This window comes from Eucyclogobius newberryi, unplaced genomic scaffold, assembly GCF_026437365.1.
Source record: "Eucyclogobius newberryi isolate DKJ021-1_F unplaced genomic scaffold, fEucNew1.0.hap1 SCAF_13, whole genome shotgun sequence".
Taxonomy (NCBI): Eukaryota; Metazoa; Chordata; class Actinopteri; order Gobiiformes; family Gobiidae; genus Eucyclogobius; species Eucyclogobius newberryi.
In genome coordinates, this window is record NW_027315757.1 from 31,554,728 (window position 1) to 31,568,652 (window position 13,925).

General features: G+C 40.5%; 1 protein-coding gene across 3 annotated transcripts in view; it reads right to left on the reverse strand.

The window, feature by feature from the left end:
- pkn1b (protein kinase N1b) overlaps positions 1-13,925 on the reverse strand; it is a 29,028-nt gene that overhangs the window by 5,622 nt on the left and 9,481 nt on the right. The window contains exons 1-12 of one of the 3 annotated variants that reach the window (XM_072443524.1): positions 11,237-11,377; positions 7,006-7,306; positions 5,801-5,946; positions 4,946-5,066; positions 4,198-4,343; positions 3,767-3,980; positions 3,081-3,275; positions 2,898-3,007; positions 1,533-1,676; positions 1,378-1,453; positions 185-326; positions 2-89 (exon numbers count right to left, since the gene is read on the reverse strand). In XM_072443524.1, the coding sequence (XP_072299625.1) occupies positions 2-89; positions 185-326; positions 1,378-1,453; positions 1,533-1,676; positions 2,898-3,007; positions 3,081-3,275; positions 3,767-3,980; positions 4,198-4,343; positions 4,946-5,066; positions 5,801-5,946; positions 7,006-7,306; positions 11,237-11,305 (1,752 nt within the window). In that variant the 5' untranslated portion in view covers positions 11,306-11,377. Of the gene's footprint in view, position 1; positions 90-184; positions 327-1,377; positions 1,454-1,532; positions 1,677-2,897; positions 3,008-3,080; positions 3,276-3,766; positions 3,981-4,197; positions 4,344-4,945; positions 5,067-5,800; positions 5,947-7,005; positions 7,307-9,537; positions 9,826-11,236; positions 11,378-13,925 lie in introns of those variants that run through there. The other 2 variants (XM_072443523.1, XM_072443525.1) reach the window with 2 other exon arrangements.

A 13,925-nucleotide genomic window follows, 5' to 3' on the forward strand; every position in this document is an offset into this window, starting at 1 on the left:
CCACAGCAGGACTGTCCACCATGTCTCTCCTGATCTCTGCTTTTTGAGGGGAGTCACTATCCAAATTCAGCTTTTCCACTGAGATTTCTCTGAAACACACAAGGTGAGTTGGGTCAAATGAGTGTAAGATTTAAACAATGGACTTGATTTTCCGTTGTCTAAATTCCAAACACTGGTCCCATACCCGGTGTTATTGGAGAGTGTGTTGTTGCCGAAGATTGGGGTGTAGGTGGAGGTGTTACTTCCACTGGGGATAGCGTTCCGGAGCAGCCGCACCCAGGTCGCAATGTCCACATTCATCTGACGAGCGCGCAGGAAGGCTTTACCTAAAATGACATGATTGTAAATTATAATAACATAAGGTATAAAGTTCAAAGTAGTGATACGTCAAAGTTTCAGCATTGGGCCGACAATCAAAATACATTTATTAAAAGGAATACATTTTAATTTTACATCGAGTTTCGTTTTTCTTCTTCAAACAAAATATGTTTACGTGCCATGTGCATACGTTTGAAACTCTATTTAATATTCGACCCCAGTGTCCCCACTTTATTGATATGTTTCACATCAATCAACGTTCCTTGTGAAGCTAACTGGAGGCACTGCCCAGTCTAAAGCTCTGTCACTCAAATAAGACTATAATCTGATATTTGTTTCAACACAAGATGACCAGAAAGAACTACTATCCGTCTCAGTTAGTCACACTCACTGTTGGAACGATAACTCTGGACTGTGTGGACTGTGAGGGGCCGGTTCAGGTGTGTAGCTGTCACTGCTCTGGAGGGCCGGCCAGAGCACTACTTAAGGCCGGGATGGATACTCGGATACTCGGACATGATGAGGAGTCACGACGACGCGTTCAGGAGCTTTATTAATGCTCACAGGTACAAACAGACTGCTATCTGATTCGCCATCGCTATCGACGTTCGTACCGCTGCTTATACCTTCATCATCAAAGCGCACGTGATGTCATAAAGCGCATGTGATGTCAGAAAGCACAGTATAATGCAAAGGCTGGAGTGCCCCCTACTGGACGCCCCACTAACTACAAGCGCATGGGAACAAAGGAGTTAAGATATTCCTTTATTGTCCACACATGGGGAAATTTCATTGTTGCAAGGCAGGTAGATACAGAGGAAAAGGACAGATAACTTACAGGAAGTTTAAAAAACACTCTTAATAGAAGATCTCTTATAAACAAAAACTCCTATAGACAAAACCTCTCATTTCTTAATAGGGAATGGAGGGGAAAAATAAATAAAGATAAAATAAAAACAGCTAGATGGCTAGTGTGGCGCCATTTGACACTCAACTCATTGTAGATTCATCTTTTTGTTTTATTAATAAGCGAGTGACTCATTGTGTGATAATAATTACCATGCTGTTTAGAGAAGACCTTCTTTTGCCTTTGAAGTCTGCGGCCTCTCTCGATCACGGGGTTAAAGAATGTCACCTGAAAGAATGGATCCACATAAAAAAAAAATCACTCTTTACACTTTATTTGGCAGCAGATGTAGAGTTCTGGGCTGTACCTCGGCCAGCAGCAGACCTTGTGGCTCTAGTTCTAGCTGAACCCTGTGTCTCTGATTGTCCAGGAACTCCTCCAGCTTCAGGTACTTGAGCGCACACAGAGAGCGGTAGTCTCTCCAGTGAACTGCTATCTCCATCTCCCTGGACTGAGCACAAAGAACAATAGGATACACAATTATTAGATAACGCACTGGCAGAAAGACAGTTGATCAAATGTGCCAGACTTTATTAGCTTTTATAATAGGTACTTGCTCAGATTTCAGATAAAGCTGCTTAGAGAATTACTATAATTTCTAATCAGGGAACTGTCAGTTTTGTCCTGTTCTATTTCTTTGGAGATTGGAATGAAGTGCATTGTAGCATTGGGGAGAAAGTAATTTTAAGTCTACACATGATCCTGACAGGAAAATGTATTACAAATGATGACTAAAGCATGTAGAAAGGACACAGTGGCTGCGGTTACATGTTTAGAGTTAAAATATTATTAAAATGGTTTTATTCTGATCATGATCCCATGATATCATTCAAATAATCTTTTAATCAAGTCACAAAGTAGAAAAGTAAAAGTACTATGTAAAAATGTTAAGGTATCTGTACTTTTTCTTCACAAAATTCACTACAGGTATTTGTACTTTTTTTTTTATTCTATTCTATTTTTATTTTTTTTACAACAAAAATAAAAATAACAAGGAACCAAAACACAGAGAGGAAGTATTCAAACAATCCTGAACAAGTCTGGCATTTTCAGTCCATTTGCTCAGTGAAAGAGTTAATTTCAGAATTGAGTCTGAATGCAATTATAATGTCAGTCCAGTTCTGGATTGTCGGTTCAGTTTGTGTCACTTTTTTTTGTGATGGCCTTTTTTCCTGCGGATGTTCCAGAAGAATCCATTTATTGTGTTCATTGATGGGTTTTTGTGGCATAAATAGAGAGTTCTGAAATTGAGTGTGCCTTCTAGTTGCCAGTTTATCCAGCAGTTAGCATGTATTTGTGAATAATGGGCACTTTTAATGGTGTTATATTTTCCCAACAGAACTCCCTCCAAACATGTGATTTTGTGGTTATCCTGAGATGAACTCACATTTCCCATAATAACTTTATTAAGTTATGTTCTCCAAGCCAAATTATTCCTTCAACATATCAAGACTTCATTTGATTTTCTTTAACAATCTGGTAGAAATCTTTTAAACCTTTGGTTATCCAAACCATGAATCTCAAGTCGGTGCTGTTTGGTAATACCTTGGCCATAAGCCAACCCTTGTAACTCTAACCTCTTTGTTTAGTCCATTTAAACAATCTTAAAGGTCAAGAAATCAGATAATCATCAGATTTTGGTGTGCATGAGAACATGGCCAGTGTTTCTTACCCTCTCAAGGTCCACAGTGAAGGTCTGGTCCCAGGCCTGTTCCCCCACAGTCCTCCAGCCCGTCTGCCCAACCACAGAGTTCTCCAGCTTTAGCACTGCACTCACCTCCGCTGTGGTACACAAACGGACACCATTTTATTTAACTGAGAACCCCGGGGATTGTCTTATAGAGTCATCACTTACATGACAGCTCTTCGTTTTTACTGGGGATCTTCAGGCTCATGCTGCTGGTGCTGCGATTGTAAAGGCCACTCAGTTTGAAGGAGGAGCGTCCGTCTCCGAAAGAGTGAGAGGGGAGAGTGACAGGGGTCCCTCTGCTCCGGCCAGGGACCACCTCAAGGAGCCCAACACAGCCCAGCAGATGCACCTGTAGAGTACCTATAACCAGGGGACAACATTAATACATGCACCAGGTCTAGATTTTTAATACATCCTAAAGTGCAATGAATCATAAAATGTTCATCAACACAAACAAAAATGTGGACAATCTCTGTGTAGTCATCATGCAATCCCCTTGAAATAGCTCAATGTGCAGGTTAGACTACTAATTTCACAAAAAAATAACAAATATACATAATTATATTCAAGATTTTGCTAAAAATTCAACCTAAATTTCCAAAGTTTGACACTTTGTGTGACGTTTATAAATGTACTTCCTGGTTGGACAGCAAATGTGACATATGTGGAGGGAATTCCACAATTGTTACAGAACAAACCGTACCAAGGGCAAAAGCTTGTCTTATTTACAAACTGCCAAAACCATTTTAAATATTTCCTATTCCACCAAACAAAGTAATACGGTACTTAGAAAAACATGAACACACATGCAATTAAAGAGTGTACACTGTATTCTGTATCATTATTTGTACCTGTAAGGGGAGAGGGTTTGCTCAGTGTGCTATACTGGTTGTGAACATAGGGGGCGCTGTGGCGAGAGCTAAAAGCAGTAGAAGTGGCCAGCACAAGTTCCTCTTTGATGAGACAGGCCTTGGGGTGGTCCTCAGGCAACTCCTGTAGCCTCTGCTCTAAAGAACACTTGAGGAGGTCCAGACGCTGGGTGGACTCGCTCAGACCACACTGAGCCTGGGGCCAGAGAAAGAGGTTAACTAGTGCAGCAATGTGCAGCAATGTGCAACAACAACAACAACAACAACAACAGCAAAAACAAAAACAACAAAAACAATATAGCACTTTGTAGGCATTATTATTATGTACAGTACTAAGGAAAGCAAATATAGCAAAATTAACATCAAGTGACAAGTCGTCAATCACTATTTTCTGTCTTCCACAAACTTCTTACCTCAGCTATCGCCTTCTTGTCTTGGACCTTGCCGGCTCCCAACAGTCTCAAGATGTTCTTCGCTCCCTCAGCCATGGCATGTTCCACTCTGTAGTGATGCCACAGCTCCTCCACACGAAGCTCCACCCCACACAGATCTGCTTTATCTGGGCAGAGACATTATGTGTTACACATACTTTGTCAGCCTCTGTCATTCTGTGAGTAAGTGACAGGTTGATTCAGGTGTACCTAAATAACATTTAGTGCACTAAATGGTCTGTACTCAACTGAAACAAGTAACGTATGTATTACATTCCTGAGAATTTTGTCAATTGTTTTCTAGATATTAAAAACATGAACAATTATCTTTGTGAAAGAGACTTGTGTGTGGAGTCCCATAGAGTGCCTTCAGATCACAGCAGTACTTTGTTTTGACTTCCTGTCTCTTCTGTCTTTCATCTGCACCTCAGTGGACTTCCCTGGGTCAGCTCTGCCGTCATCCCTGACTCAGACCTTTAGTCTCTGCCATTTCCTGGCTCCCCGTGCGGCCTACTCCTCTCTAACCTCCACTAAATGAGCTGTGGCTTTTAGATTCTGGTCAACATGAAGGGGCCGGTGGAACGTCAATAGGCTCTAACCTGAGAGAGGCCTATAATGGACAGTGTGTGTGTTCTGAAGGCACATTGATCCATTACCACGCCTGTCATTAAATATGCATTGTGTGTGAAAGTGAAAGCTCCAGGTGGGATAAAAGAGGAGTGGGTCGTACTGTGATGGTCCTCGGACTGCTCTGTGGCCTGCATGGCCTTTCTGATCTGCATGCGGATGATGTCAATCTTGGTCTTGCTGTCCTGCAGCATCTGTTGAGTCGCCTGTAGAAGCTTCTTGTCCTGAGAAAAAAACACCACAATTGAAAGCAAGTTGGAGCCAAAATCAAATCACTTAAAATACAAGCCATATTGCTACACAAAAAATATATATTATTTTGATTTATCTAGTGAAAAATATATTTGAATAATGTTTCAGCTGCAGAAGGTGGAACAGAATCCATTGATCTTAATATGCTAATATAATTTGATCATTTGAACATTGACTTCTATGCAACCAAACATGAGCAGCACATTAGAGAGAGTTGGTTTTATGTGACTGTAAAATACTCATCATGTGCAGAGAGGTAAGTGCCTTTAATTCCTCTCCTCCTCTCTCTCTTTTTCTTTTCCCCTCTTCTCTGTGTGTTCAAACACACTATTTTAAGACATGAGCACACAAGTGTGTGCTCATGTCTTAAAAGAGTTTTGGTAGAGGTGGGCGTGTCCTCTCCATGGTCTTGTAATAAGTGGAGTTGGAGGTCAGTCCATATCTTTGGTCCAGCCTCGTGGGCCGAGTGTGGCTGGCAAAGTCCTGAGTGAGACTGGTGAAACTAACAACCAGTAAGCTAAGACTAAGACTGAGCTTGAACTCCTGTGTTTATGCTCAGTCAGGCACACACAGTGTATTAGAATTGATGCCACTGTCTGGCACTACTACAGCTGCTGATACTATAGTACTTCCAATATTATCATACATATTAAAAAGCAGCCATTTTCATGTGTCCAATTAGGGGGAGTGGAGTGGTTTACAGTACCTTGGTAGCTCCGTTGGCATAGATGGGGATCATGTTCTCTGCTCCCTGTTTGACCTTAAGCTCGATGTTGAGCTGCCGCTCCAGAGCTGCAATTCTGTGTTCAGTGGCTGATGTCCGACTAACTGACCCAGGAGACCGCGGGGCATCTGGACAACACACACATTTTAGTGTGACAATTATCATGAGAATAAACCGCGCAATTTAATGATTTTTCACAATTATTATCATCATGAGCAAAAACACAATAAAATTCTAAGTTTTCTGAACACATTCCTGCTCCTCAATGTGATCTGCTTTATGAAATCAAACTTTCTGAATGATCAATTTGACATTAACGGCCGGATAAAAAAGCACTTTACATTTAGGTTTACTTTTGGAGAAAAGGCTGAGCAGAAAGGACTTCATTTTGTTCACAAATGGTCACATTTGTATACATTGAATTAAAAACACAAAAACTTTCTTGTGTCACTATTATAATTGTTTTAGTCTTATAAAATAATCACAATTAACGATTGACCTAAAAATCTTGACATCCCTCATATACACTTTGCACAGTTTAAAGGCGCAATGGACGATTTTTCCGCGATTTGAGAACTCAGGCGGAAGTGCGGACTGATACAACACACACATGCGTTTGTTTATTAGCGCAACGGAGCGCATCGCATCTCTCGTCTCCCGTAGATTTCCGTCTTCTTCTGAGTCAGCTCGAACAGTCTTTCTCCGTCTTCATTTTGCCCCGTACACTGAGGGAACTATATTATGATAGATCCATGCGCTTAGACACGGTTCCCCATGTGGAGGAGCCGCACGCGGCGGCAGGTGAGCGGTAGGTGCGTTTTATGATTGATACGTGGCAGGACTAATTGGCAGTCCACGTCATGAGGAAATAAGACTCAGATTTGGGCCAAAAACAAATCGTCCATTCAACCTTTAAATAATATTACAATTGCATTAAAAAGGTAAAATTAATTTGCAGAAGCTGATTGTAAAGTTTTGTAATAAACATAAATTATCTTAGACTTCGACCATAGTGAGTTTGCGTCCCCAAAAATACCATAAGATAAGATATGCCTTTATTGTCCACACATGGGGAAATGTTGGTGTTACAACGCAGTAGATCCAGAGGGAAAGGACAGATAACTTATAGGAAGTTTAAAAAACACTCATAATAGAAGAACTCTTATGAACAAAAACAAAAAACACACCTTTGTTATCATCATGTCCTTTGACCACGATGTGTGCGTCCAGCTCCAGCAGCTGGGCCTGCAGCGTCTCCAGTTTGCGCTTGGAGCTGCGCAGCTGTGAGTCCACCTGATGTGCATTTCTCTTGTCGGTGGTGGCACGGCGCAGGTTCTCCGCTCCCTCTTTTATCTTCAACTCTTTTCGAATCTCTCTGCGGATCCTCTCGCGCTGCTCGTCCAAGCGCTGCTGGACACTGCAGTCCGAGAAGTCTGAGCTCTGGTCCAAGCCGAGCTGCTGCAGGACCGACAGCCCTCCTGGGTCACTCTGAAGGGAAAAGAGAGGAGCCATCACTAGAGATGTCAAGATAATTAGGTTTATCAGTCATCCTAATCATTCAGTTCAAAATGTATCATTTCTTAAAAGCAATATTTAGACTTTGTTTAATTCAAACTATAGTCCAAAATGACACCTAAATGTAAGCTTTTTAGGTGGCTGTTTTGGCACATTCACTTCATTTTGTCCTTCAGGAAGTTCACTTTCATAAAGCTGGTCACAAAGGTGAGGAACAGTAACATGTTAGACAATGGGAATAAATTAAAATGAAAGATTTTACTGTTGCTTGGTCATGATCTCAGTAATCATGAATAATTGTTACCTTGGTGTTTTTTCCTCACAATAATCACAACACTAATATTTGATATCATGACATCCCTAACTTTATTATAACATTAGATGCAAGTCTATTTTATCAACTTTGTTTATTGAACAGTTTTAATAATACCAGAACAATTGTGCATTAGATCAGATTTTAAAAAGGACACAGCTGAATAAGATCTACCCACCAACTGCACCCCAATATGCCAGACAACAAATAGATTCAAACAAGAAAAAAGGAAAGAAACTACAGAACACTGAGAAAATAAATTGAAATATAACAGAGGCAAATCTTGCATCGGGCCCACAGGGTGCACAGGGTGCTTGGGCTCTCGCTGCAGTAAAGCCAGCCCTCCATCTTAGCAGATCTGATTACAACTTCTTAGCAGCTACATGCAGGCTGGGGCTCCAGTTATGCTCTCATTAAGGCCATAATCCAACAATACAGCCACAGTCAGGAGCAGAGCACATGGCACTGATGGAAAGCACAGCGAGGCTGCTAGATTTAAAATGCTGTGCTAATGCAGCGTTATGTCATTACACAACATCAGGATGACCAGGAGATTAGCTGCATGTTTGGACTGATGAGCAAACGCAAAGTTACAAAGAGTGGATGCTTGGTTAATACAGATGAGTATAAATCATACCAACTACCAAAACACAGTTGCGATTTAGAAGTTATAAAGATATCCTAAAATATGGGAGAATGAATTACTCTCACAAGCAAAATAAATACATTTCACTCCATTTTAGACTTTTTAATTAAATAAATAGACCTTGGATTATCAGAACAGACTGCTTCTTTTTTTTCTTTTTTTTTTTACACCCAGACTGGAAGAATAGCAATGATTTAATTTATGAAGTCAAAGTACATACGTCTTTCATGCATTGACAGTTTAAGTGTTATTACCGGTATTAGTCTATGGAGTTTATTTGTGAATTGAAGATTAGACCAACAGCCAACTTGGATTTGCACTATATTGGGATGCTTGTGAACACTATTGTGAACACTATTGTGAACATGGCAAGCCCACGGCATTGAGACGCCACAAAAGGTAGGTCAATGCTCAGAAGTGTGACGAGGCACCGTGAGTGACAGGAAGGGAGAGTTTGTGCCATGACGCACTCATATTCAACACAATACTTCAGCATCCCTCGAGTTTCACAGCAAATAGTGAAGCAACTGGAGCTGTGATTAAACTCAAACTGGAGAAAGAAGTGAGAAGTCACCACGGTTTGGTGCAAGGCAGGAGAAGTCTAGCAGGAAGTCAACAAGGAAGCGAAGAAAGCCAATGCAGATCATGCTACACAGTTAAATCACCGTGAGGACCGATTATAACTTCATGGGGTTTATTTGCATCTAGTTGAGGATCATTACGAAAACTGGCAAGGCACCGTTTCCCTCTTGACATTTAGAGAATTAGAGATCTGAGATAAGAGTAAGATGCAAAAGGTCACAAACCTAAATCAATTCAAAGGCAAATCTTTTCACATTTATTTTCCGCTCACTCTTGTACAAAAACAACAGGAGCCACTTTTGCTGCGTTAATCAAAATCCCTAAATCTCAGCCACGGTGCCACATAAGTTCTAGTATTTCTTATATTTCGGCGAGTACAGTTATGGTCAGAGCGGAGTGAAATCACATGAAGAAGAGCAAACCGACTGCGTTAAAGACACAATTTACAGGAAGTGTACCAGGAAGATGGTCTAAGAAAAACAAGACATTAGTATGCAAAACATCAAGCCCTAATTTGCTTCCAATTCCAATTCCAATTCCAATATTGTGCCTGAATGGTAACTAAATGACATATTTGTGTGACTTAAGTATTTTTTTGAGCAAATTCAGCATTACAATCATGGAAGGAATGACGATTGACATTATGAGTTCGGAAGTGCCTACCGAGGGTTCTGTGTCACCATGTTCAGTGTTTACAAGGTCACCCACAGCCTGATCCACTTGTAAGTCCTCGTGCACATCTTCACTGGCCATATCTGCCAACGAAGCAGCACTGCCAAGGCCGCACACGCTCCTGCTTTTCCCTCCCGCTCCAAATCCAGGAGGCCCTCGCGACAGGGGCCAGGCGTCTACACTGGGAGCGAGCGAACGAAGCAGCTTGTAGGAAAAAGGAGAACTTGGCCATGGACTGGAGCCCCACCTCACAGCTTCCTGTTCTGTTCTGTGCCAGATAGACACAGCGTCAAGCACTTGTACACGGGCGCACACACACACACACACACACAAACAAAAACACACACACACAAACACACACACACACACACGCAGCAGCAGTGTGTGTCTTTGTAAGTGAGAAAGCCACTGTGCTTCCGGGCTGCTGCTGCTGCTGGGGACAGACACAGGCTGTTGTCATTCTCTACTGCGACCAGGCTTAGGCCCAGTCTTTGAATATGTCTGTATTTATGGCTGTGTTATGTATGTGCCACTTCTCCCACCACAGCAATCTCTTAATAGTGTTCATGTGACATTGCGTTGTCTTTTGACGCGCTCAAATGTAACAGGAAGCTGAAACCCACGAGTAGCTTAAAAACTGAGCTGGAGGACAGGTCAGAATTCTATGGTGGAATTGGATATTTACTGTGAAAATACAGACATTTGACCACATTTGTGCTTCATATCTCTGTAATTACTGGGATTACAGCACATATTCATCACAACATAAAGAGGTTCCACCATTCAACCAAAAGACCTTTAGCTACAAGATAATTACTAAGACAGACATTACTCAAGTAAATGTAAAAAGGGGTGACCCAAATAATTACTTAAAAAGGTATCTGAGTAACAGTTTAGACGTGACATCAATTTAAAATGGAGTTAATGTAATCAGACAGACAGAATATTAAATAATGCACAGATCCTGGTATTTCCAAAGAATAGACACAATAATGACACAAACAAATCATATTTGACAGTATGGTGTAAGAATGCTCAAATAATGGAATATTGTCAACATAAAGCTTTTGACACATGTAGAATTACACAGTGGGTAGAGTAACGCAAACGTTTCCTCAAGTGAGAGTTTTGTTGTTTCAAAACTACTCTGAAAGGTACATTTTCTTCAAAAGTTGCTCAAGTAAATTGAGAAAACATTTGCAAATGTAAATATATCCTACTCTGCGTTGGCCACTGTTGGACAAATAACTCAAAATGTTGAGGAAACAAGAGGCACAGCCATGTTATGTGGATTTATTTGGTCAAATCTCCAGCTTTACCACTCAACATAGGAGCAACAGCAGCGCTTTCAAATACACGTCTGACTTCTGATAACGTACACCCGCATCAACAGGAAAATAGACTACTCAGCGGTAAGCAGTCTATGAGGAGACATTTTTAGAAGAGAGGAGAATTCAAAGAAAAGCAGCTGAGTGAGCACACTTTCCTCAGTGACAGCTCTGAAACACCGGCCCATGGACCTTCTGAGTCTAAGGCCACTGACCCTCACTGTGGGCCATCTGGCTTCTGCACAAACATCACAGTCCAGTCACATCTAATTCTACTTACGCTGCCACTCAATAATAGGAAGTGACCTAACATGCAAATATGTACGCAGCTTGACATAAAGTTGACTATCTGATGTCCTCACCGAGTGGCTCTGGTTCTCCCCTCGCTCTGTGTGGCAGGAGAAAGCGGATGTGGAGACACTTGACCCCATGCAACCATCGTGTATGTCCTCTTTATAAATACAGTCAAATCTGCAAAAGGAGGAAAGCACCTAAAGCTGAACAGCACCAGCACTACTGTCCTAACCACACCATCAGGAACTAGCCTATGTTAGTAGCACCAGTCATAACTACTGTATGTTTCTTAAAGTTAACGTATCCTCTTTACAGCTTAGTTTCAAGAGCGAGATTAGCTTTCAAGTAATGTGGGGGTTGCATACAATAATTCCTTATCCAATCAGTTTATCTGGGCTTGGGCGCTGGCTATAGGAATGGGCAATATTGATAAGAAATTAAAAACCTTTTTGGGGGAATCCAAATAATTAATGGTCAAAAGTATCGGAAATCAGATACGAATTCAAACTAAATCTAGAATCAAAACTACATACCACTTTGAAGTATTGATATTAATACAATCATATTAACAGAAAGAAATGTGACTATTCATGAACAGTTTGAATAGAACTATTATTTTGTCGAAAATGTTGAACTAAAGCATTTTTAAAATTTGTGTAGAATTGAAATCTGTGTCGAGAATCAGTTTTTGAATTTTGCAACAATATGCAAGTTTTATATTGTGTATTTCTTATCTATGGACCTTATGTTTGTTGTTTGTGTCCTTAACAAAGGATAATAACAAATAAATAATCAAGCATATTCCTTAGTATCGAAATCGAGTTTGACATTTTAGTATTGTGACAATACTGATAATGGGTTTTTACTATAAACGTTATCCTCAATATTCAAATGTTGCACATCTTCAAAACTATACAAAACACAATATTACATTTCAATATACTGCCCACCTCTATATAGGCCGGTCAAAACAATAATTTTGGTGCGTGATATATTCCTGAGAAAAATATAAAAGATAAATTATGTTGAAACTAACAGAATCACAGTAAAACCATATTCCAAAATTCTTACCAAAATATTGTTCCCCCTCCGTTTTAATATGTATATTTGAACTATAAATCTGTCCAAATAGTGAATTCTATCGATTGATTATTATTTTACCAGAAAAAAAATTCAAATATTAAAACTTTAAATATTAAAACTGTTCAAATTTCTAAAAGGTAAATCAATATAAGCAGTCTCTGGTCAAATAATGTTACTAGTCCCAGACTCTGGAACAAACTGCCCCCCCCCCTGTTTACTCTTAATTCTAGCATAAGCACAGATCTCACTTCTGCAACACTCTGCTCAGATTTCGCAAACAGCTACAATGAGCTTGAATAATTTGGATGTATGCACTGGTCTCAGCACATTTAGTCCAGCAGCATAAAGCATAATGACAAAGCTTTATAAAGTGGTCTGTCCAGCTCAACAGAATCCCTTAAGGGCACTCGGTATGAGCAGGTTTTGGTTTTGAACTTGTGACAGGAAAGCACTCGTGTGATGAAGTATTAATGGCCCGTCAGCTCACCATGGGCTGCCTAACCCGATTCACTCTCCTCCCACCCTAACCACATCACACATTTCATCATGAAAATGCTCTTGGCTGGTGGTGACATAATTTACTAAAAGCTTGGATTGAGAATGCCTTCTCAAGACAAATTAATTAATTAAGGGCCATTTCACACCGATATTACAACGCAGAACTCATTCTGACTCTTCTGCATGTAGATTCAACAGGATACACAAAGATGGAAGGGAAAAAGACTGCCTGATGTTGGGTTATAAATATGAAAGCAGTGAATGTTTGTGTGAGTTGTACCAAGAGGAAATAGCTGCTTGATATGCCAACGCAGCACATCAGACCAAGGGAAGTCTGGACAACAGGCTAGAGTTTAGGTCAAGATTATGATACAGGAAAGTCAGTACGTTTGGACCTACGTTTAAGGCTGTGCAATTAATTGTGACAGTGAATCACGATACAATATTGCTTCAAAAACAACACAAAAAAATATGTAACTGTATAAGATTATCAATTAAATTATCATCTGAATGAAACACTCATCCTGCCTCACAAAAAACTGGAGAAAAGCTTTTTGTCTGATCTACATTTGCTTTAAAAAATAAAAATTCATTCATAAACATGCTTATAGTTGAAATTCATAACGTGCCCTCAATGTAGAAAGTTGTTTTAAGAGACTATTGAGAGAATACTATTAAGAGAATGTATACTCTGCTGAGGTTCTCTTGACCCCACCATGAACGTTAGCAGCTTTCAGAATGTACCTTGGACTAAGTAATCCCTGGAATCCCTAATATTTCAAAAGCACTTGTGTAGGCAAACCTCCGTCACCGTTTCACACAGTGACACGATGTGACATGGTTGTATGTGGCTTTATGAGCTGCAGCCGTCTCAGTGAGCACACATCTGTCTCACGACCCCGTCTCCCTTGTCGTGTCCTCTCCACAGCTGGAGGAGGAGCAGGCAGCAGCATGAATAGACACTTTGTGTGACTTCTCAAGAGACTCCACTAAACGCTAATGTGTTTGTGCCCTTTGTCCACTGTGAACTCTGCAGCAACAGACTCGCACTGTCTGGGTTTCAACTAAAAAGGGAAAGTGAGTGTCATAACCCGGCTTGAAAAGTAGAACTATATTTTAGAAACATTTTCAAAAGACATACGGGCAGGCCACAAAATAAATGTGTTCACCTACATG